Genomic DNA, 25,349 nt, shown 5'->3' with positions numbered 1-25,349 from the left:
TACATCAATATATGATTTTATTTTTGTTGTTATTTTTCGTTTTGTTATTGTCCAGGTTTTTAACAATATTATCTTTTTATCACCAATTTGGCTTTGTAACGCTTCAAATTTATTATTCGTATACGGTACTCTGTTAATTCTTTGTCTACCTGTTCTCTCATTTTTTATTTTCTATTGCTGTATCCTCCAAATTCAGTCATCTGCTTTCGAATACTCTTATTTAAAATTTCTTTAGTAGCTGGGACTAATGATTTTAAGGGATCGCTTAAATGTAGAATACGGTTGTCATATACGAATTCATTGCTCACTCGTTATTTAGTTAATGGGGATTCATGAACGTCTGCTTATTTAAAGCTAATGTTAAGTAAATCCTTAAACATATTTAACCAAAGTAACTGGACGATTTCATTCACGATACGAAGTAATATTACAGTTATCACAGATTACGTTTATATTTATTTTTTATATAAATATTATTGTTTGTTGAAATTAAAAGCTTGGTTATCAGATAATCGCACTAAGACTTCAGACAACGATTTTCATATCGAAACTAAGTGTCAATACATGTGGTATCACTTGATTTAATAAATGCCTGTAAGATATTCCGTCTCTTGATCGTGCCGTTCATACTGCCCAGTCAACTTGACTAGGCCAAAAATCCATACAGTGACCGATGTTTTTTTCATTGCCATAATTTAAAAGTGTAATTATCCAAAATGCTCATTGCATTATAAATAAATTTTGTCGTCAATAAATATAGTTTTCTTTTTTTAAATATGCGCATTATTTGTGTCTGAAATATATTATTGAACGATGCTGAATACAAAAATAAGGTGCAATACTTCATATCTTTTAAATCACCAGCTCATTATTAATTTATTTAAAGTTTTATTTCATATAAGAGTTTTCAACAACAAAAATAAACGGTTACGTGCGCGATGCTACTTCGCTGGTTCCCGTTTTATGTATATAAGTTCCAATATGTGTTCTACTTAAAATCTGCAATTTGGACAAGATGCTTTTTAAGGTAAAACCTGTTCCACGATAAAAGCCATCAATATTAAGGATAATCGTGAGACTATGCCAAAATTCCAAATAATGTTGTATACAACGATTAAACGTCCAATCGGGTGTCTAGGTCACAGAATATAACAATAAATAATTATTTCCTAAGGTACATAGGTCGCTATGTCTGCACTTGTTTAAAAACAAATATAGTTAAATTATAGCAAAATAGTTCTGTCCTTTAATATTGTAGGAACAAAACCGATAACGATGATGACGATTTTAATGATGAATGGGTAGAATGTAAGAAGAGAAAGAAAGAAGAAAGACATGACGAAAACTAGAAAGACATGGCGAAAGAAGATATAGCTTATATTAACTGCAATCCAATGAAAACATATTCGTAAACTCTACTTTACAAAGAAATTCCTGTCTCAAATATCCAAATGATTCTCAAATAGACCTAAAATATACCTGTTGCTGATGTTGTGCTTGCCTGTGTCGTAGTTGCTGCTGTTACGGATACAGTTATTACGGAAGTACAATTGTCCGAGTTACATAGGCTTTTGGAGCAGCATTTGTTGCAATTTGTGCCCCTTTGGAATCTGCTAATCATATCAACGCCTCTTCGGCCTACAAGTTGGTAAGCTCTTATATCAAGAACACCTAGATGGTGGCATGCCTTTGAAAGAAACAAAAATTAAATTGAAGACTACTCAAGCACCATTCAGCAAAGAATCCTGCATATATACAGAAAGTTTTAATACGTACCTCTTTCTCTCTCTCTCTCTCTCTCTCTCTCTCTCTCTCTCTCTCTCTCTCTCTCTCTCTCTCTCTCTCACACACACACACACACACACACACACACACACGCATACACACACACACACACACACACACAAGTAGCAGTGTGTAGTGAGGGTTCTGATTCACCCAGCTCAATGCGTGATCTGGGTGAGCGTCTCCTCTACCCCATTAAATCTACCACTGGGTTTGGCTCACTGCACTCCTTAGATAGAAACGGTGATTCTGGCTCACTGCGTGATAAAAAAAAGATATTTCCCTGTCTATCTACTACTGGGTTCTGTCTCGCTTTTACTTGGGGTATTATCCATGTGGGAATGTGTGAATACCATCAGTGGAGTAACGTTTATCGTCGAAGAAGCATAGTCCATTTTTTTCGATGACCATGGTGAGGAAATGATGTCTCTGTGATCGGAAAGTTCTCATGAAGTAGTAACGTAGATGCCCCTGTAATGGCTGTCTTAACGATCGATGCGACTGTTGACATATTTTTTACTCATTTGGCTTGTTTCTTGATGATATCATCATTGAGCGTGAGACAATACATTTTGGATCTAAGTCCTATGAATTATGTGCTGGGTATCGAATAAGTTTCATCTTTGAACTTTCCAAGTTTCCTTTTATTATCTTTGCAGTGAAATGGACTTGTTTCAGGATAAGCATTAAGATCAAAGAGGCCTGAATGTTGACGGAGATCCTCTTAGACGTCGTCGGTATGAATTTCATAGATGAGTAAATCTGTATCGGTCATTAGTAGTCTTGCTTTATCTCCATTTTTGCGTTGGATGAAGTCGTAATGAATCTAGAGCACGAGCATTTTGGAAAGGTTCAGAACAGCTGGACCGACGAAGATGGGTTTATCTAGTATGTGATGTTTTTCTGGATTCAATGGCAACGATCTCTTCGTCAAATATTTTGATGCTAACTAAGACATCGTTGGTCACACGTTTATCTCGTCGTCCTTGGTTCTTAATGATTTAGAATTTCTTTCCGAATCTAATGATTTCCATGGTCTTTTCTTTGTTGTTCTTGAGACTGAGGAAATTTTAACCGAAGTCTGTAGTGGCTTTAGGTCGTTGTTGGGTGTTCAAGTCGACGTAGGATTTCATCCATGGATATTGTTTAAACTTCAGAGCTCGAGGAACTTTGTCAAGAACGCGTCCGTGTTGGAGAGTATATTTTAGTAGTCGATGATGTATTTTGTATCGCGTTTTGTGGTTGTACCAATTTTTAACTTGCCATCACTGATTCCGAATTGGTGGTTTTACTCCAGTTGTTGTGGATAAAGCATCGAGTTCGCGATGAGGAGTGGTTCAGCGCAGAAGGGTTAATCGTTATGAACGGCATGGAGATGAGAGGGATAAAGGATATCGACTGCGATGAAACAGTCATGATCCTCATTGTATCCCGCTGTTCTTTCAAAAACGACCTCATTTCTGGTGATACAGTGAAAATCACCCACAGGAATGTGTTGTGATTTGGCTCAACCATAGAGATTATTGGTATAAAAATAGAGGATGTAGGAAAAGGGTTGGGTAGGATTGTAATGTTTTACGTATTTGTTATTAGCCAAGGCTTGTTTTTGGATGACGGCTATATGTACATCGCGAATCATGTGTTTTGTGAAAATTAACATGTCTGAATCGGTGAAGAGCTCAAGCTGGACCTGACTCGTCTAGAAGAGGGCATCCCAGGAGAGGCTCTGTGAGGAGAAATACCAGAGTGAATTCAGTTGATAATGATCATGGCACATGCGTCTGAACTTTTCGAAGACATTCATTAGTAGAAGTATGTCAGTTTTCAGGTAAAGGTCGTGATAATCGCCAGGAGTGTGACAGTCTAGGTCATTCCATATCTTCTTCGCATAATATTCCTCAGTGGTGATGTGGGAGAGATGTAAGTGAGAATAGAAGGCGTCTAAGGATGGCAACGAGGTTTCATCTGATCTCGGCAACGCATCGATGCATTCTAAGGGATAAACACCTTTCCGCTGGAGTAGAGTGACATGAGCTCCAAATTGGTTTTTCAAGGGTGTGAATTTAGAACTGGTTCCAGGGTATTCTTCTGGCGACGACTCCACAAACTGGAACGAATCGATGAATTGAAAAGGACCAATCGAAAACGAAAGATATTTTTGTCGTTTGTTAGGAATCCATTTGATAGGACATGAACCCACCTCAGCGAGATGTGTTTTAAAGCGCGGATGACCGAGTGCTGCAATGATGAAGTGTCCCATAGTAGCTTCATATATTATGACCGTCATAGAAGGAAGTCTGGATCTTTGAATTGTAGATTACAATCCACATAAGCAGCTCCTTGACAGTGTGCAGTGACAGCAATCTCTGTATTTTTATCATGAGGTTTAAAGTGTTCTTTACATATGTGGCATTGAGTCGACGACGTGTGCTGTCGCAGTTGTTACGAGGTGGGGAGATGCTAGGAGTTGGATTTTTTTGGAGGTCACTGACGAGTTTTCATTTAGCGGTAAGTTGCATAAAGAACCAAGCTACGCAATCCTCACCTCGCTGCTGTCGATAAAGAGAAGACAAAAGATCATCAACGGAACGGCAGGTTTCATAGCCTATCGCGAACGGGATGTACTTGTGTTCCATTTGAGTGAAAGAATCGATCGGATCAGGAGAGGTTCCTTGCACCTTTTCATGGATTGCTTCCGAGCCAGAGACGATGCAAAACACGTGTGCGTATTTTTTGTAGTGGTATTCGAACCGTGGTGTCCCCTCGCTTGGCATCTGTACGTTTTGTAGTTCCAAACAGTATCCCGGCTAGACGCGGTTGATGAAACCATTGCAAGCAGCGATAACATAATTAGTCGTGATTCTTATGTCGTGTATACTGAGATCGACATAACCGACTAAAGTATTTGATGTACTCGAAATGGTGATGGTAATACAATAGACTGATGCTGCTCAGTGCGGCTGTTTTGGAGATCATAAGCGAATAGACCACGAATTGCTTATTGCCAGCCTTTTTGTCATCGATTACAAACACGTTGTTGGAGAGTCCCTCTTTGAGCGCTTCTAGTTTGGGAACGTCTTTAACGGCTGCTGAAAAGGTAATCCCGATGGCATGGAGTATTAAAATATGGCTTGTACTTGGAGACGCGTTCGGCATTATCCTCTGCGGGATGCAATGCGGAAAGGATACCCCATAAGAGACAGTAGTCGTCGTTGTTCTTGACACTGATGCATGCGTTGGTGGCAACGATGGATTTGGGAAGAGTTAGGTACTTGCTACCACGGAACTGTATGACTTGGAAGTTTGAAACGAGAGAGAATTGACTCCGGAAAAGTCCGATGCCGATCCTGACGTCGGATGAGAAGCTGTATAAAGAACCAAAAAATGTCGATGATGTAACTGAAATGATCACAGCGATAACAGACAGCAATCTGATTCTGATCCACACCTCGGTGATCTTGTGTTGCCGCACAAGATCAACGTTGAGAGCTGCTCCAAGTTTGATGCACGCAGAACTTCCTCTACTGTATGGTGTAGAATGCGCTGCATGAGTTTGTTATCGACTCCTTGCTCAAGCCTGTGATAGCAAATAAATCCTTTGTCAGCAACTTCATATGCTTTTTCAGCGAGTCGGGGTTGTGGTAGACGCGTCATTTTATCGCGTTGTCCTTCAAAAAGGCTTGTAGATCGCCTTTGCTTAGTCTTTTCTCGATGTCAATTTGTAGCGAGCAGCTCATGGTTTCATTCTGAAATCGAATGAGTTTGGAAGGCTTAGCAGTTTTTCCAGTGAGCGCTTTGTATTTTTCTCACAGTTGTTTTTGGTACTGCTGCGTGGTGAGAATTTCTCGTCCTGCCAGTGTTTTTTAGTCGTAGACGAGCGTGCGAGGCGCAGGATGTTTATGGGGCATCACCTTGAGCTCTCCTCTTACTCGTTCTATTAAGTCATACGATCTGAGATAGTGCATGTGGACACCCTGCATCAATCTAGCGATGCTCCTAAGTCGACAAGCAATATCATGCCACAGAATAAACTCATTCCTGGATCTTCCATATGCGATTCCATTGATACTAGGCAAGGCTCTAGTCTCTCCCTGCAACAATAGAGATGTTAATAATATAATCCCGTTGTTAATTTCATTAATTGCTTGTTATTGTATCATAATATTTAATATATCGTCGCCGTCAACATCTTTTATAGGATTAGGTTTCATATTTTTGGTCGTAATACTTTTCGAATCGACTTAGTTTCATCAGCTCGCACTGGTTTCCTACCATGTCCACAATGAGATCGTCGACAGTCCTCGTCTCGTGAATCAGACAGGAATTGTCAAATGGAGCTCCGCGCAGATAAGATCAGATTTTATTGAGCATTTTCTGATAGGACAGTATGGTCTGCTTGGTGATATTTTTGTTGGCCTCCATTCGCGGTTCGAGGCATTTCATCAGGTCTTCTTGGCCGGTCCAGCACCAGATAAAATCAATATCATGGGGTTGGCTATTTGTCTGTGGTTATAGCAGTAATACAATTCTAGTTCGCGACGCTGCTCCACCGTTACGTTTTCGTCGATTATGTTTAAGTCGAGGATGGGCTTAATTCCACTAAATTCTGGAACAATGCCTTAAGATCAATCAAATGATACTCCAACGTTTTCATATATTTTTTCACACTTAATATTTTATTTTTGATACCCTCAGACATTTCACTAACCAATGATACCTCGTGAGATTCAGTGGGGAAGTATCTATTGAGGTCAACTGATTCAGTTTAACAAGATCGTCAATGGTTACTGATGCCTGAAAATTCATCGCCTCCAGATATGTGTACGCAAACATCACCGTTAATGGATCGGTATCGAAATTATGTTGGTATCTGTAAAGAAGGTAAAATGTCACGCCAACTCTTACCACGTTTATGTACATCCTTTCATGATCAAGAATTTCATCCAGAAGGACTTCGTTTTCTTGCATGATAGAATCATATCTATCTATCGTAAAGGTTTTGTTTTCGATGACCATTTTTGTTAATGGATCTGCACAGGGTAATCTGTAAAAACTCCTTTCCTCTATTTACTCTGCAGACTTGTTCTAAGAAGAAATCATAATGGGAATCTTTTTTAGACATTGAATATAGTGATATGATGCTGCCACAAAGTTGGTATGCACTCTTCTGTTGTTGCTGTTGTTGTTGTTGTTGTAGGGTTTAACGCTCTTTTTCAGCACACGATAGACTATATATGGTAGCCAGTATTAATGGTGGAGGAAGAACCCGGGAACACTCCGGAAAGAACCACCGACCCACGAGAAGCTACTGGCAAACTTTCTCACATACCCACATTGGCTGAATCCGAGACTCTAACCCGCGACGGCAGAGGTGAGATGGCAGTGATCCGTAACGGACATCGCTTTATACCATTCAGCCACTCCGGGCCCCTTCCACTCTTTTGTCGTACTCTGCATACAGTGAATAATAAACAGGGCCTCTCTTGCCTTTTTTTTTAGGTCAAAAGCTGATGGATCATCACCGTCGCTATCACCGGCTGCAGAGTGTTCGTCGAGTGCCATCACCATCAGAGTCGTATCTAAATCCTCGTACTCCAGACCTACCTGCTGACAATTACGTTTGTCTATAGATCATCGCAGTAATCATTTGCCACCAAAGCGTTTTCGTGACACTGTGTGATAGGCATCAAACTCTGAGGACGCACAGACAGAAAATCCACATCGATTTCCAGTCTCTGAGGGCAACACGGGAATGTGACCATTGTTATTCTGACGCGCTGTTTGTCCACGTACTGTTTTTGTGAGGCCTCGGTGTCGAGTACTGTAGGATAGTCGGTGATCATCAATCGTGCCCCTGTAGTAAAAAACACATCGTCCGTTACCGTATCACTGCTTTTGCTGACTGCACAACGTTTTTGGTATCATCGTTCGATGATGTGATCGTGGGAAGACCTTTGATGCTGTTTCCGGACATGGTGATCGCTCCCTTCCTTCGTGAATAATTTAGTATTTCCAAGCGAAATACTGACCATAGAATATGAAATCGCGAGTGTTATCGGTAATCGGCCACGTGGTAGGAATTCCGTATAGTTTTTGGTTTTGCATCGACCTGGTTCTGTAAAGATTAAATTGGATATCATTGATCTCTACGAAAGAGTAGTAACTTGAGTTGTTGACGTGAAATCTTTCTACCGTTTGAACGGTGATGGGCGTGTAATTCCGATTAGCCTCTCTATCGATCCAAATGGAACGATCTGAAGTTCTAAAATGATACACCACCATGGTCGCTCGTGTCCAGTCTGGTGTACACCCCACACGTCTGGGATTTTGAGACGTGCTTCCAGAAGTTGGAGAGAACATCAGCAAATCGCTAGTATCTGACCAGCTACGGACAACATTCCAGTGATCGCAACATTTCCACTGACCGTACCTCCTATTTTATCGTATTTCAGCAAGTGATTCCTCGAGATCTGTCAAAGTTGCACCGGTCAACGATCATTTGGTCTGCACTAGTCTACTGACGTGAGACCATCGTGCGCACTGGCGTTCTGAGGGAATAACTGAAGTTTTCAAGATTAGCGAGAATGTGACCACTCATGTTGAGATCCCCCTACATAGAATCTCCAGCACGGTTGGCATTTTTGTCCCCGTACGAAGTACTGCTGCCCGACCCGTCGCGTCTACCAAAGGACGTGTACGACATATTCGTACTATATAGATAATGCACATCATTAACTTTGACACTAAGGAGAAAACAAGAGAGCATCCGCATCATTTTTTATGTTTGATTACCATTATATGATTGTGAGCAGCAGGGAAGTTCTACAGACCAGACGTTCCAGACCAAATAAAGCCTCCTACGAGAACTTTCTCCGTAGAAGCCTCAGATTTCAAAAATAAGCCTTCCCACGAAAATTAATTTGCGTAAATTCGTCACCGAGTGCAATTTTTGTGTGCAAAATCAATGATTCTGGACAAAGAAAAAACGAAGATTTTAGGGGGGGGGGAAATTTATTCTGGTGTCGTGGACGTTTGTCAGGATTTGGCTGCTGATCCTAATTTTACCTCGCATTAAAACAATATACTTGAAAATAATATGAGTCCGAAAGCTAGCACAGTTGGAGAGCCTCATTCTGCCAGATTAGCGCGAGAGCAATTAGCGGCATTAAAGAAGCTTATCCCGACAAAACAATTATTTAAGAGAAATGTTCGTGGTTACGAAGATGTACAACATGGAATCTCCGAGGTATCATCGAAATGGTTGAAGCCAGTTACCGGAACAATCGAGCAAGTTGTATTTGGCGACGAAAAAGATCCGGATACTAAGAAAAAGGGAATTTTTCCCATGTTGAAAGGTATTGAGGAACAATCACGAACATTACCCGAGCGATTAGCAATTGCAGCACAACAAGGGCGACAACCTGCAATTGCTTATAAAATAGGTAGTAAGGGAAAAACCGTAGTAGGAAAACCGGGAGTAAAAAAAGGGAAGTTTAATATCGAGAATTTAAGAGAAAATTTCACCGATGAGGGATGGGAAATAATATCACGACCGCTCTCGACACTGTATACCATAGATCGAATTGGTCAATTTGCGGAAGATATGTTTAGTGTTCGAAATGAATATTTGACTGAAATAGGAAAGGGAAAATATAAAACCCGTAATAGTTGGTATGGTATGTTATATAAAGTTTATGCGGAAAAAACACAGGCGAGTGAAAGGGATCCATTTTTTAGAAGATTTTTAGAAGCAGCAGACGATAGATATAATTATAATAAGCAACTAGCGGAAGATATAAAACAGCAAGCGAAGGAAAGAAAACAACAGGAGAAGGAAGAAAAAGCTAAAACACGAAGGAGAAAAGTAATACCACAGGAAGATATTCAACCACAGGAACCAATAATTCAACCACAGGAAGAAGATATTCAACTAGAGGAATTAGGAGCTAGACCAAAAGAAAAAATTCCACCTCAGAAAAGGGAGAGAAAATCAAAAAAGAAAAAAGATCAGAGTGATCAGGAACCAGTAACTCAACCAAGCGAATATAAACCATCTGTGTACAATGGCTCATTAATAATTGATCCTAAATTACCCGCAGATAATTATTTGAACAAAGAATATATGGATTTAATCGATGACGATATTTAAAAAATGGTAGTTGCTGCGGATGATTCTCCGGAAACTAAAAATTTATTTTTGAAAAAAAATATTGCTGATAAAGTCGGAGAAATTGATTGGCAGGCGATAATTTATTTTGGTAGTTTAGGAAAACCGATAGTTTACAATGATGAAAATTTTGCAAAATTTTTATTGAAGGTTGATCAATACAAATTAACAAAAGCGGCAGCGGCAAAAAGACCATCTACGAGAGATGTTTATACGTTAATCAGACCCATCACCCCCCCCCTCCCGTCAGAACCATCACCCCCCCGCGACCCCTTTTACCACCCCCTTTCAAAACCGTATAGCCCGACAAACTGGAAGGGTCCCGTACTTTCCCCCAAATTAAGATGGGGTATTCATCCAGAGGGTAAGGCACTTAGGGGTTCCCCCGAAACTTCACCAGAAATATATTCACCAATGACGTCTGATTCGCCAGGTCCATCGTCAGATGAAACAGAACCAAAGTCAGGTAGCGGATATACCATTTGCCCTGACAGTGTTGTCAACGATGTATCTCGCCTCGAGGTATTAATCGGAGGAAAACGAGCCGGAAATAACTCTCGCGAAGTAATCAACGAAGCCTCAGATATTTGTCAGCGGTTATTCCGCGGTGGCATCATTAATTCTCACATTTACAAGGAACTTGTCGATGAGCTCATCGATTAAAACAACACAATTGAAATAACATGATTGTTCACAAACATCAGCGCAGACCCAAACAGGTCCGCATAGTAAACTCTAGATTGCCCGTGTACAAATATATACACGGCAATGGATTCGGCGATATCATTGGAAGTCTCGTTACGCGAATAATACCTAAAATCGGACCCGTGATCAAACAGTTCGGGTTAAAAGCAATAGGAAAGATCGGCGAGACTGCCATTTCTGGTATCGGTAATTTGGCCAGCAAGGGCTTCAATGCTGTCAAAAGTAAAATATTAAATTTAATGCGCAAAAAACAACCCGTCTAATTACCTAGCACCAGAGAAATGCCACCCGAAATCAGCAAAGCCATAAACGACGCGGCAAATAAAAAAATAAACGATCTAGCGCAGGAAGTTGCTAAGACAAATTTAGCGCAGGAAGTTGCTAAGACAAATCTCGCAAATGAAGTTGCTAATACAAGTTTTATTTCAGGCAGTGGTCTTCGTTTTAGATGATATTCTTAATAATAAATGTTCGCACAAGTGTCAAATGAAGTGTTCGACATGGACGAGCCCGTAGGTAGAGACACATCCGTGCGAGATTTCCAGTATTTCTCGTACGATGCAGTTGAACCAAATACATCTAATCGCTTGGAAATTCAAGTTCACGATACAACAAGATATTTTCTTCCATCTGAGGCATATATCGAAGTTACCGGGGAAGTTGTTAAAGCGGATAATACCGCCTATGCAGCAGATTTTAGAGTCGGATTTGTTAACAACGGTATTATGGCGTTATTCAAGAGCGCAACTTACATGATTGATGGAAGAGAGATTGAGTCAATTACCAACGATATTGACTTAGCAACAACGATAATAGGCCTAGCTAGATACTCGGATGATTTTACTAGATCAGCTGGCCCTAGTATGATGTTTGCCAAGGATAATACTGATCGTCCCGAAAGTAGGCCGTTCAATATTAGACAACCCAACGATCGCGCCAATCCTGCTGTTCCCGCTGGTATCGAAGATATGATCATTAAACCTTATCCTGATTATAATCTCGGATTTACCACGCGAAAGTCCATGCTATCACCAGGTAACAGAAGATTCGCTTGTGCTATCCCGTTATCCATTATATTCGGATTTTGCAGACATTTCAGGAAAATTATCTACGGAGCAAAACACACCGTAACATTTGTCAGAAAGGAAAATAGCAACGATGCTATCTGGCGAGAAGGTGCCGTCGATTACGCTACTGGCGTGATAGGTCCCAATGATGCCGCGAATAATAACGGCATAGTAAGATTACTAAAATTTACCTTGTGGATGCCAGCGATAACCCCGTCAATAATCGAAGAAGAAAAATTATTGTCATTTATGAACCAAGGCGGTAAATCTGTCATGTCATGGCTGACAACAACAACAGATTCCACAACTACCAATATTAATGGTGATTTTACCTGGCGTATTGCATCGCAGCAGGGTACCTCTGCACCTAGGCATATCTTTATCGCGTTTTTGCGTGCCAATAGGTATCATCAATTATACAGTCATATGATATTTGATCACATTGGAGCGACAAATGTGTCGTTGAGAGTAAATGGTCAACAAGAACCATCCGAGGAAATATCAATTGATTTTGAAAATCATTCGACGGCTCGTGCGTATCATCGCTTGTTAAGTTTCATGGGTCGCGATCAAAATATCGATACGGGATTGCAAATATCGCAGCTAGATTTTAATACTCATTATCCTATCTATTACTTTTCCCTGGAGCATCTCGATTTGGTAAAACAATCTGTTGTTGATATCCATTTCAAAGCCAGAATTAACACAGCTGGACTTAATCACAAAGTGATCGCGGTAATTCTCAGTGATAGAACAATGATATTGGAAGGCATCAGCGGCAGAATGAGAATTATTGACGCTCCTGTCGAGAACATGTGACAAATTCCAAATTTAGATTAAGCGGTTATTAATATGCCATACGAGCACGTCAGTGTAACTCTGACCCCGGGTCAGATAAAAAAGCTCCAATCAGCGATATCAAAGCGATGCGGTATGAAATTAACACTGAAAAACGATCAAATTCACGGTGGACCTAACAAACTGTCGCTAACTAAAGGTCAACGTGAACGGTTTTCCAAGGCCAAATCAGCAAATTCCGGTGTTCATGTGAGCCTTTCCATAGGCGCCATCAGAGACATGGTCAAAACAGGCGGATTTCTTCCTCTATTGGGGCTAGTGAAAATGGCTCTTCCGGCGATTGGAAAGGCACTAGGATTAGGCGCGCTCGGAGGGATAGGTTCCCAATTAGGTTCCGCATTAACAAGTAAAATTACCGGAGGGAGATACGGTAAAAAAAAGGGAAACGGCCTTTATCTAAGACGCCCCCCATACGGATCCGGCCTAAGATTAGCACGGCCTATTCAAATTTAGATCTACTTAGCGAAGCAAAGAATAAAAAAATAAAATTTTTCAGAGGCGTATTTATGCGGGATCAACTACCAGACAAACCAAACCCTACCGAGACAGGAATAATAAATCTCGATAAAAATACCGGCCCTGGCACGCATTGGGTTGCCTACGCGATTAATCCTCGCGAAGTTATTTACTTTGACTCATATGGATTAGCACCACCGAAAGAATTTATCAACTACGTGTCTTCGCTGAGACTTCCGGTTTGGTATTCGACTCTTCCAACACAAACATTAGCGGATCCACCAATATGCGGTCCAGAGTCAATTAATGTTCTTGACGCAATTTCAAAATCATCCGGTCCGTATCATAAAATTGTATTTGAATACGCCGTAGATAAATATCATGGTTGACATTTACGGTAGATCGCTCTTTAGGAAGGAAAAAGCAGAAGTGACTGACATCGATACATCAAATTTCGCAACCAAGAGCGATATTAACAATCTTCTATCGCTGTCAGAAGTAGATCCTGGCGAAGTTGCTGTTTTTCAAAATACCGAGGGAAGATTACACACCAGCAACGTGAAAATAACTGATATAATCAAGCGAGAAGAATATAATGATCATATCAGTCAATTTACTCGTCAATCGGAGATGGTATTAAAATCTATTGCTGATATTACCGATATCATCGCGGAGTTTCCAGCCGATCTCGTGGATATAAAACAAAAAAATAGCGAGTTATCAGCGGCGATGCTTCTAATGTCCGATAAGGCATCACAGGATGATTTCCAGGAAAAAATAACAAAAAGATTTAACAAGCTAAATAATGATCTTAAAAAACTCGAGGAGGTATCAAAAAATCTCAGTAAAAAACTCGACGAGGATATAAAAAAGTTCATCGATACCTCCTCAACTACACACAGCGATCTCATCGAGAGAGTAAAATCCATCAACGAGGAAATTACTAATATTCTTGCCGAAATTATCGAAGTAAATATCTCGTTGGGTCAGAGAACAACAATCGACGATCTCAACAAAAAAATCAGCGAGGAAATTAATAAACTCAGCGATGTTGTTGCTCCCGAATTTGCCAAGGGGGTTAACGCGATACGTGAATCGATAGATGAGAAAATAAAAAAAATCAACTATGAAATTAACGTGGTACGTGAATTAGCGCGTCAAAAGATCGATACATCAGTGTACGGCGGAGAAATTCGAGATTTAAACACGAAACTTCTCGACGCAACTACAAAAATTCAAGAAATTAGCGTAGAAGTATCATCGTTGGATATTCCTACGTTGATGCGTATTTCGATACCAGATCAGGTGATAACAGAGAGAATACCCTTCGATATGACATTTGTTGTTAAAAAATTATTTCTCACTTGGACACCCGAGAATAATTCTTTTAACTTTACCGCGCCAATTCGGGGTGTATATCGAGTTTATGTTATATCCAATATAAAATTCAATATAAATTCGACTTTTTATGAAATTCATGAATATTATCCTGGATTTTTCATTATTTCGTTAAATGAAGGTACCATCGCAAATTTCACACTAGAACCACAAAACAGAACCACCATGGGACCAACGTCTTATTATGTAATATTCGAATATTTATCACATTGAATCCAATTAGTCAGGTAAATTAATTAATAAATGACCGCATCTGACTACCGTTACAATCAGGCGCGATCATGGCAGGATTCGTTAAAAAAACTCCTCGACGAGTATCAGATAAAAATAAAGAAATACCAGCGTAGATTAGTTATCATTGACGTCGCCGTGTACGCGGTATCCGCTGTAGTCGCTGGTGCTGGAATAATTTTATCCGCGGTAACAACGATAGCACCGATCGCAGCAACGATAATAATCTCGTCAACAACGACAATCGCTGGTGTTCTCAATATCGTAGCGAAAAAAATCTCCTCGTGCACAAGTGAGAAATTATTCCTGTACACGAGTAAACTATCCCAGGTCAACGACGCGTATTCGAGATTATCATCGCTTCTTTCTGAAAGTCTCAACGATGGTGTTATCTCCGATCCAGAATTTTCGGCAATGATCAGTATTTACTCGGAGATTGAACAAATGAATATTAATAATGTCCGAACTAGCCCAGATCGTGACAAACACGACACCGCCGACAACAACACTAATATCGTTAAACTCAACCAAGCCAGAATTTAGCATTAATTTTTCAACACCAATCAGCGTCAAAGAAATTGCACTAACACAATTGCGTGTCTACAACAGTTGGCCTAATGTTAGATCGAAATCATTTGGCAAATTATTATCAAACAATTCGCTTGTTTTTGCCAACAAAAACAAACCTGATGGAACACCTGATTGGATACATGTCGGTATACCAACAGGCAGTTACGAAATTGAGCAACTAGGTAAGGAATTTACCAGTAGAATATCAAATATAACCGGCGATGCTACTCCGGGAATAAAGATATCTGCGCACGATCCAACACTGTCATCGATGATAGAAGTGAAATCACCGTACATGGTAGATATTTACCAATCATCGATTAGGACCATATTAGGTTGGCCTGAAATCGCACCTCTGGCAAAACCAGAAAAATCTGATTTTATTATTCCAGGTTGGTACGAGGAAGCTCCTCCAGAGCAACCGGAACCAAAAAAAGAAGATTTTACCACCGACGAAGGATGGTACGGAGATATCAAACACAAGTCTCTAATCCACACTGCCATCAGCTTCGTGAACATCCACAAATTTAACATGTTAATGTTCGCTTTTACTTTTAGGGACGAAAAAGTTCTCTCGTGGTTGGCTCTTCCCAAAATTCCCCCGGCGTGGAAATCTTCGACGCTACCCACATTAACAGGAAAATATTCCCCATAGAAGGCATCTCGATAAGAAGAACCATCAACGAATTTAATCAAGAACATAAATTACATTTAAATTTATTGCGGGAATCCTTTCATGAATGCATCTTAAATAAATCAGGCTCATGTAGCGAAATTATCGGACGCGTGAAAATTTTAAATCAACTCGCGAATGATGTTGAATATTATCATGGTATGTTTATTCAGGCGATAGTCGACGATATATCAATTGCCGATTATGTTCTTCCTATTAGCAAATTCACGTTGATCAGAAATTCAGGAGAAAAACAAAAATTCATGAGAGTATTTGGTTTAACCGAGGAAACGCTACCAAATTTCAAATTTCCCGATTATGATGTTGATAAAATGAGAAAATCTTTTACTGATACCATCGATGATTTATTTCCGAAGTTACATGCCGCGTGGACTAAAAAAATACAATCAGAATCGATTCTCAAACACAATAACGATCTCGCCGGGCAGGGGCGGCATATCTCGCCAGGTATCGTTAACATAACGGAAGTTATCGCGATTTATCTTCACGCGGATGTTGTCGAGGGTAGCTACAATGTTGATTCGTCAGAGTCAAATCAGGCGCAGCAGGGATTTATATTGTATTCGTTTTCACCTAGCGCCTCTCCTGGTTATTTGATAATAAAGGAGCCAGTGAATCCGTTTTACCTAAGATGTCATAATCGATTGTTGTCAAGGATAAATTTCAAACTAACGGATCAGAAAGGAAATTTGCTTGATATACGCGGGGAAACGATAAGTATCAATCTGCTGGTAAAATCGTGAGAATCGCAGATTTTTTGAATCTGTACACCAGGGAAAAATGGGCCAAAAAAATAAATAAAAACCGAGGAAATTTTCAAAATTGGAAGATTTTTTTAATTTTTGTTTTTTTTTTGTTTGCGGAAATCTTCAGGAAAATTCAAGGATCAGAAATTTCCTTGGCCTTGCTCTCATCGACAAGTTTTTTCAGCTGTCTGACGCGTGAACTTGTAATTTTTCTTGATTCATATGCTTCTGATAAAATCAATCTAGCTTTTTCCACTAGCGTAGATAATTTAACAAAATCCTCGATTTGATCATCGCTGACAGTCGCAAGTGATTGATACATGGCAATTTGGATCTTTTTTTATTAATTTGTACTCTGACGGCAGCGTGTATTTGTATTCGAGTTTCCCCTGAACAATCGTCTCGAATTCGGATCGGATTTTATTCGTGTCTAGATCCGATGGAAGATTTATTTTTTTCTTTCTCAGATCATCGATGGCTTCGATGATGTTATTTATATTTTCTTCGTCCATATTATATAGATTTTGTAATATTCAATTTAATTTTCTTCGGATATTATCGGAATATAGTAAAACTCGATCCACTCGCCGAATTTGTGGGAGAATGTTGCGTTGATTGTTTTTTCTGTTGCACGATTCACCGATGCTGGATTAATACTAAAATATTTTGCGGCGGCGTTCATCGACGTGAATACAATTTCTTCATTTGTTTCTCGATTTAATGATTTTACCGCCTTAGCTGATCGATATCCGCCATTAAATTTACAATTTACACTTTGAGTTACCGCGCGAAGATTGGATAGTTTGTTGTTAAGTTTATTTCCGTCAATATGGTCTATAACAAGACCGATTTTTATTGGTCCGTGGAAAACTTCGAATACGAACCTGTGACAGAAATAAGTCGTACATCTTCGTTTTTTATCATTACCGACGGTAATTTTGAGATATCCAAATCCATTAACACTACCGACATGATTTTTCGTTTTGATATTTCTAACGATACCATCCGATGAAGCCTCGTAACCCTCGATGGTTGGATGTAATCTAAACTCGTATGTGATTGTTGCTGGAGGAATCGTTGATTTCAGTTCCATATACAATATTCTGTTTGTTTAAATCGTAATTTGCCTTGAATCGATTAATATCATCTTCTTCGCAGGTTATTATCGAGGAAGATTTCTTTTTGTAATATCTGAGCAATTCTCGATAATTTTTCCCTCCACAGGATAAACACAATCGGGTCTTTCCTCGAGTGCCAACTTGACAAACTAAGCACCGCTGTGGTCCTTTACTGCCTCGTCGAATCGCATATATATGAGCGCCACAATAATCGCCTCTGCAGGATTTGTCGCATGATTTTGTTGATCCGATTGGTATCCACGAACATTTATTCATTATAATTTAGATATTTGTCTAAAATATAATAATGGATGCATTTGATCTTGATGAGGCAGAATATATTATACCTGAGGTTGATCGCGCCAAGAAGGAATTTTTCGATGATGGGGCGATTCACACTTGGTCGACATGGAAAACTAACTCTGCTGATGCTACGATGAATCTGGAACGGGCCAAGAAGATAATCGAGCACATAAAATCCGAACACAAGGAAGAACGATTTATCTTTGGAATAAAAATTATTGCACAAATGCCTGACGACACTTGGATTATTCGCGATAAACGAGATCCCGTGCGTGGCGGTAAGAAAAATGTTGTTCTTGATAAAAATTCGAAGCCAGGATTATTATTGGGAATTGACGGTCCTTATTATGCCAGGGCATATCCATCTAGTGCAGTTGTTTATGGAATTTATCGGCTAAATAATAATCCTGACATGAAAAATCTACCTGCGATGAAAGAATCTCCGATGATAAATTGCGTTGCCGAGCGCGTTATCGAGCATATGAAAAACGCTCGTCGTGGATCTGGATTGACCCAGTTGAGATTGAATAAAATTAATTCATGGGCGAAGACTGTTGTTGATGGCGCATGGATTGACGATGTTGCTGTGTTGAGCAAGAAACTTAAATTTCCTATTACCGTGAAAACGCTATCAGGAGAAATATTATATTCGTCGCCGTATAGATCTCGAGGAGTTCCAATCGAAATTATTGATCATAATTCACATGCGTGGTCGCAATCGGTAATGATATTTCTGCGAGATCGTGTTGTTAAATTTTATCCCACAGATAGTAAATCTGCGGATGGTGCAAAGGACAATTCCGATGCTATGTTCAGATTTATCAAAATATTAGCCGCATCTGATCCGATATCGGTTTGGTTATTCTCGAGCGAAGAAAAATACGATCAGTTTATATTGCCGCGAGGAGATATTTACCGCGATGAAAAATTGCATGAATCGATGAGAAATATCGCGGTGAAATATTCGTCAAATCCTGATCAGTTATTAACGAATTGTTTTACTGTTCCATCTGTTGCCGCTCACGCCGCCAGAGAAAGAAATTCGTGGAAACCTACAAGGAACGAATACCTCACTGATATTCAACTTAGCTGTATCGAGTATGGCCATGGCGGATTGTGGAATACCAAATATTATTTCGAAGATATGATATCCGTTGACATGAGCGCGTGGTATCCTGGAAGTTTCCTTGGATATGGCGATTGTGCAGATTATTTTGCTAAATTTGGCCATCCCACCAACGAGATGACGAGAGTTGCAATTAACGGGCCGTTGCCAGATTTTGTTATGACCGGATTCGCTTATGTTACTTCATTCGAGTTTGCTGAAAATTTACATAAAATTTGTTATATTTGGTTTGGTCGGCATTTATCTCAACGCAGATGGGTTCCTACGGTGTTGTTGAGATATATGCTGGATTCGTCAATGTTAATATCGTTGACGGTGAGCGAGGCGATTATATCGTATAGAAAACAAACTGAAGTGTGGTTGCCGACGGATTGTGAAAACGCGAAAGATATCGGAAGAAAAATAATTGGCAAATTTACTCAAGGAGGATCCGTTGATCATAAACATCGACACGCTAGGTTATTTATCAACGACGCCGAAATGGACTTTATTATTGCCGATACGGTATCGCGTGGAATATTCTGCAACAGAGAGAATATTATTATTGACGGAGAAAAATTAGGTACCGTAATTAGCTATCTCGATGGAGAATCAGCGCAGTATACGCATTTGAGATCATCGATGCTCGCTTATGTGAGTATAAATTTACTGTCGATGATAAATAAATTTTCTGATATCGCGGTAAGGGTCGCAACGGACTCGTTTTATATCGATAAGAAATACCAGTATAGGCTGGATAATTTAATCGCCGATGGTTCTTGGGGAACTTGGAGGATAAAAAACGAGGATATCCTAGATTACTGTGAGGACGCCGATGTCGAAGATTGCGATAAATTTCATCGAGATAAATTTGAGGAAATATCGACGGCTGCATCTGCATTTGACCCGATTTCACGTAGTAAATTCGTTTACATGAATGGTCCTGGTGGTAGCGGTAAAACAACGCGAGCGATAAATTTATTTGCGAAATCTGATATGATAGTGTTGACTCCAACTCACAGATTAGCGCGAGAAATAAGGCAACGCGGCGTTGATTCTTGCACGTATCACAGTTATTTCAAATACAGCGGTGGATTATGGGATTCGGCTCGCATGGGAAATAAATATATCAACAGAATTATAATATTTGATGAAATTTGCACAGTAAATTTAGTTGTATTAAAATCGTTCCTGATCTGGCTGGAGGAGAAAAATACCGCCGTGGTAATGTGCGGAGATCACGGCCAGCCTGATCCTATTGATGGTGAATCTCCTCATGAGTGGCTCAGGAACTTCGTTGACTATTATGAGGAAATCGACGCCGATTATAGATCCGATGATATTTTACTGACCGAATTTAAGAAAATAATTCGATTACAACCGAATAAGTTTCAATGCGATGTGATGAGAAGAATAATCGACGAGACTCCGATGGATATTTTTCTAAATTTGTGGCGTCCAGATCATCTGATTGTTGCTAGTAGGAAAATTGTTCGCGATATTATTCAGGATATGTTATTCAAACTTCATTGTGAGAAATTTCCAACATTGCAGGTGCCGTTATGTTACAGGCCCGCTGATACCAGGAAACAAAATATCAGTGTTACTTTACCCTGCGGAGAGGAAAAGATTTTAGTCTTGAATGATATTATTCTTGTTGATATTAATCTTGTCAATGACGCGATAAACGCAGAAAGATCGCCATGGAAACTTGGATACGCAACAACGATACACTCGTCGCAGGGATTAACCGTGGATGGCCAAGTTTGGATCGTCGATGATAGAATTTCCTGGTCAAATTTAGTATATTTAGCTGTGTCGAGAGTAAGAAAATTATCTCAGTTAGGTAGAATTCGAGTAAATCACATTAATGACGCTGGCGGTAGTTGAGTATCTTTCGGTATTATTTGTAATTCTTCTTTGGTAAATCCGCGTTGTGGCGCTAGCGAATCTAGAAAATAAATTGCTGGTCTCCCTGACGATCTTGTTACGGCTGATATTTTATGTGTTGTAACGCTCCAATTTGGATCGGTTGCTCTTTTTCTTCCTCCTTCGGCCTCGCCTTCTTTATATAAATACCTGACAGTGACGCTACCTAGCACAGGCGGAATTGTGGAATCTCGCTTTAGAGGTATATTCGATTTTGTAATTGCAATTGCGGGTTTCATTGCTATTGTTCGAGTTACTTCGTTATTTAACGCGTTAATCACATGAGGCAATCTTGATACCCAATCATGAGATCGATTATCTTGAATAAATTCACGCGCGTATTGGTATCCGAATAATCGTTCTGCAAGAGTTTTGTTGAATCTCTCAACGATAGCTTGATTGTGATGAACACCTACAATACCGCGACGGATTTTAACATTATTCTTTTTCATCAGTGAAGTAACCGCGCCAAGAAATTCTCGACCTGGATCAACCTGGAGAAGCTTCGGCCATGTTAATGGAGATCGTGAATAAATTTCGCTAAACGCCTTAGCGATCTCCGTTGCTGTTTTATTCGATAACGGCTCGGCTTCTTTATACCTGCTGGCGATATCAACGACTGTCAAGACATATTTATATGTGACTCCGTCGACGGTATCGTAAGGAAGAAACATTAAATCAGCCTGATGGACTTCATTAGGGACACTGACGGTGAAACTTGCATATGGTATTTTCTTAGGCGGAGGAAGATATATTTGCCAGACTGCCTGTTTCGATAACCACGATTCAGCGGTGGATTGTTTTACTTTAGCGGCTTTAGCGAGTTTGGCAATTGCTGATTTTCCTCGCCAGAATCCTCGCGGAGAATAATATATCTGCTCCATTATTATTTATTAGCACCGAATACTAATTTACCTTTCATTGCGCCTTTTATCAACCAAGTTGCCAATTTTTCTTTGAAACTTTTGTCAGGAATCGCGTCTATTGCATGAATTAGCCTAATATCAGCGAGATGTCTTTGTTGTAAATCCCCGCTACGATACGCAAGATCGTGATAGTAACACGCGTTATCGATGGCGTTTACTGGATCTTCGCCGGGATTTGGTTGATTATTATCGTTGAGTCTTATATCGAGCCTCGTACCAGGTCCGCAGTAATTGTATCCTGGTAGATGCTTTTCTCCGGGATATTTCGCCCAGGGCAACCCGGGTAGATTTTTCATGGAGGCGGTAATGTCTCCTCCGGTTCTTCTATTTTTTTTTTTACAAATCTGAACTTGCGTGTCTTACAAATATCGCATTCTCCTGCAATTGCGTTCCTGTTATTGCGTGTGACAATTTCGATTGGATTTATCGTAGCTGTGCGCGTGCGACACTTAACACAATATAGATCCATGTATTCTAGTAACATGAATGTAATTGATTTTTCAGCCACGAAGCGACGCGAGCAGGTGAAACACAACGCGGTGTTACCGAATTCGATAAGGATGATAATTATTGGCCCGTCTGGTTCTGGAAAGACGCAGTTGTTGCTAAATTTGATAATGCGATGGCTAAAATGGGATAAGTTGTATTTGGTTGCACCGTCCGTTGATGATCAGCGTTGTTATCAAGTACTAAAGGAATTTAGCGACAATACCGACGAAGGCACAATCGAATTCATCACAGACATCAATGAAGCTCCATCAGTGGAAAATTTAGATGGCGATGTTAATAATCTTGTCGTATTCGATGATGTTATGCTGGATAAGCAAACTAATCCGGCTAGGATATTTTCGCGTGGCCGACACAAGAACAGCGATGTTATTTACGTGACGCAGCGATATACGCAAATTCCAAAGGTAATTAGGGACAATTGCAATATCTTATCGGTTTTCAATGGCGTTGATACTCACACGTTGAGAAATATTCATCAGACTTGGTGTAACGGCGACATTGACATAAACAAATTCAAAAATTTCTTCAGCCGCGCCCAGGCAACACCGCATGGTTTCATCACGATTAATCTTCATGATCCGCGTAGTAGATATCGAATCGGTCTCGATCAAATTTATTCATGAGACTTGCAGCCAAATCTTCGCAAACTTCGTCGACACCAGAATAAATTTCCCCCCCCCCCCCAAAAAATCTTTGTTTTTTACTTGTCCAGAATCATCGATTTTGCACACAAAAATTGCAATCGGGGACGAATTTAAGGAAATTAATTTTCGTGGGAAGGCTTATTTTTGAAATCTGAGGCTTCTACGGAGAAAGTTCTCGTAGGAGGCTTTATTTGGTCTGGAACGTCTGGTCTGTAGAACTTCCCTGCTGCTGATTGTGGGTCCTACTGAACGGAGTAAAACCAATCTCCTTCTAAACATGCTCCTCAATAACATGCTCAAGAACAATCGCGTGATGTTTTACACGTTCAATCTTCACCAAGACAAATACCACACGATCCACATTAAAATCGATCGCGAGAACATGAATAAAATATGCTAGTATATTTCGTTGTCGTGACACAAGCGCTGAAATAGTATTTATCTCAATCAACGTACTAATATCCTAAATGCATCTGACGAAACACGTGATGCTTTGTGCTGTTTTCGCAAAGGCTCTGACAAATTTTGCCTTCTTGATTAGTATAGACATGTAGTTCGAAATGACAGCCACTCGTCGTCAGCTTGTTCTCAAGACCTTTATCGATCAGTGAGCAGCCTTACGACAGCGCGTTCTGGACAAAGTAGTCCAGTTGACGTTTCAACGCGATGTGGCTGGAGACCGAACTCGACGAAGCCAAAACAATGTACGATGTCAGCACGATCAGTTGCATGACACGTTCAAATCGACTCAGCAACAACCGGTGCGATTGCGTAGAGAAATAATGCAGCAGAACATTCCGAAGACTCCCGAAAGTGACATCTTTGAGATGTCGAGACGAGCGGAAGCTGAACAAAAAGGAGAAGCTAGAAAGGCTGAACTATAAAAGAAAATTGAGACGGAATCAAAAAGATGCAGCGGCATCACTTCAGCAGTTGAAAACAGAGAAGGAAAAACAGAAGCCAGCCTAGAATCGCTGAAGAAAGAGGACAAAAGAATTAAGCAGGAAAAAGAAAAGTTAAAAAAGAGTATTCGACAGAGGAATTAGCCCAAAAATATGAAAGTCTGAGAAGCAATAAGTGAACTTATATTTGAAATCGGTTTTAATCGTCAATCTACTTTAAGCAAAGAATGGTTGAAGGACTTCGTGACAGACACTATTCCAGAAATCAAAGAGAGTGGGTCGTCAGCATCATCTGCCGAGCAAAATTACTATCAAGCGGTAGCTGAACGTGCATTGATAACTCACGTTAACCGAGAGAATGAACCCTGGATCATGCAAAACAAGACAAAAACGAAAATGAGGATCTGACCAAGCTGCTTTTGGGGTCCAAAATCTACAATAAGGTGGTGGGAGAGGAACTCAAAGTCAGGACAAAAGTCTTTCACACAGGAGCCAGGCCCATGTTTCCCATGCACGACCTAGACTTTCCCATCGCGCAGTCAGATACATCAGCGAGTCTTCCTGCAACGGGGTCCATCCCAGAATAACAAATATTACTTGGTTATTAGATCAACTGTCTTTTGATGGAGGATGAAATAGCACTACGTGAAAAATCGACGGAAGATGAAAGAAGGAGTATTACAAAAGATGGTGAATTACATCTAAAGTATCATGTACTCAGGAGATGAAAGACACATTGACATCTGAAGAGGAAAGAGACACACTGACATCTGAAAAGTTGATGAAAATAGCACAACGCCCAGAACAGCCAGAAAAAATCCTGTAGAAAAACGAATGATGCTCACTCGAGAGCACCAAAGGGCAAATGACGAGAAGGCATCCGGTACTATCATACCCCCTCACGATATCGACTCAAGTTAGTGATCGCTTCCAAACAAACAGGAAATGGTGTGGACGTCGATATCAAGATTGGTAGAAATCCTCAATCATCTTGTGAATCAAAATATACTGACGTCGGATTGGTATAGTAGTTTGTACGAGGACTTGATACAGACATGACACTCGACGATACCACGTTGCTATTCGAGTTGCGGTTATTCACTTGCACAGTGAGGTGTCAAACTCCGTTAGTATTCGACCAGCAGTCGTCCCAAGAAATCGCGTTGATCTCCACCGACTTCAACGTCACCGTGAACAGCAATCAGTTTTCGTACTGGACATCCGCTCTAAGACAA

General features: G+C 40.1%; 1 protein-coding gene across 1 annotated transcript in view; it reads right to left on the bottom strand.

The window, feature by feature from the left end:
* The window catches only part of LOC149793230 (uncharacterized), a 58,739-nt gene that overhangs the window by 11,010 nt on the left and 22,380 nt on the right, over positions 1-25,349 (bottom strand). Inside the window, exon 8 of the mRNA XM_089968966.1 lies at positions 1,480-1,687. Coding sequence (XP_089825092.1) covers positions 1,480-1,687 — 208 coding nt within the window. The remainder of the gene's footprint in view (positions 1-1,479; positions 1,688-25,349) is intronic.

The sequence above is a fragment of the Sinohyriopsis cumingii genome, chromosome 8, assembly GCF_028554795.1.
Source record: "Sinohyriopsis cumingii isolate HCF-2022 chromosome 8, ASM2855479v2, whole genome shotgun sequence".
Taxonomy (NCBI): Eukaryota; Metazoa; Mollusca; class Bivalvia; order Unionida; family Unionidae; genus Sinohyriopsis; species Sinohyriopsis cumingii.
The sequence above is the reverse complement of the archived record's forward strand: the minus strand, read 5'-3'. Positions and strand labels throughout refer to the sequence as shown.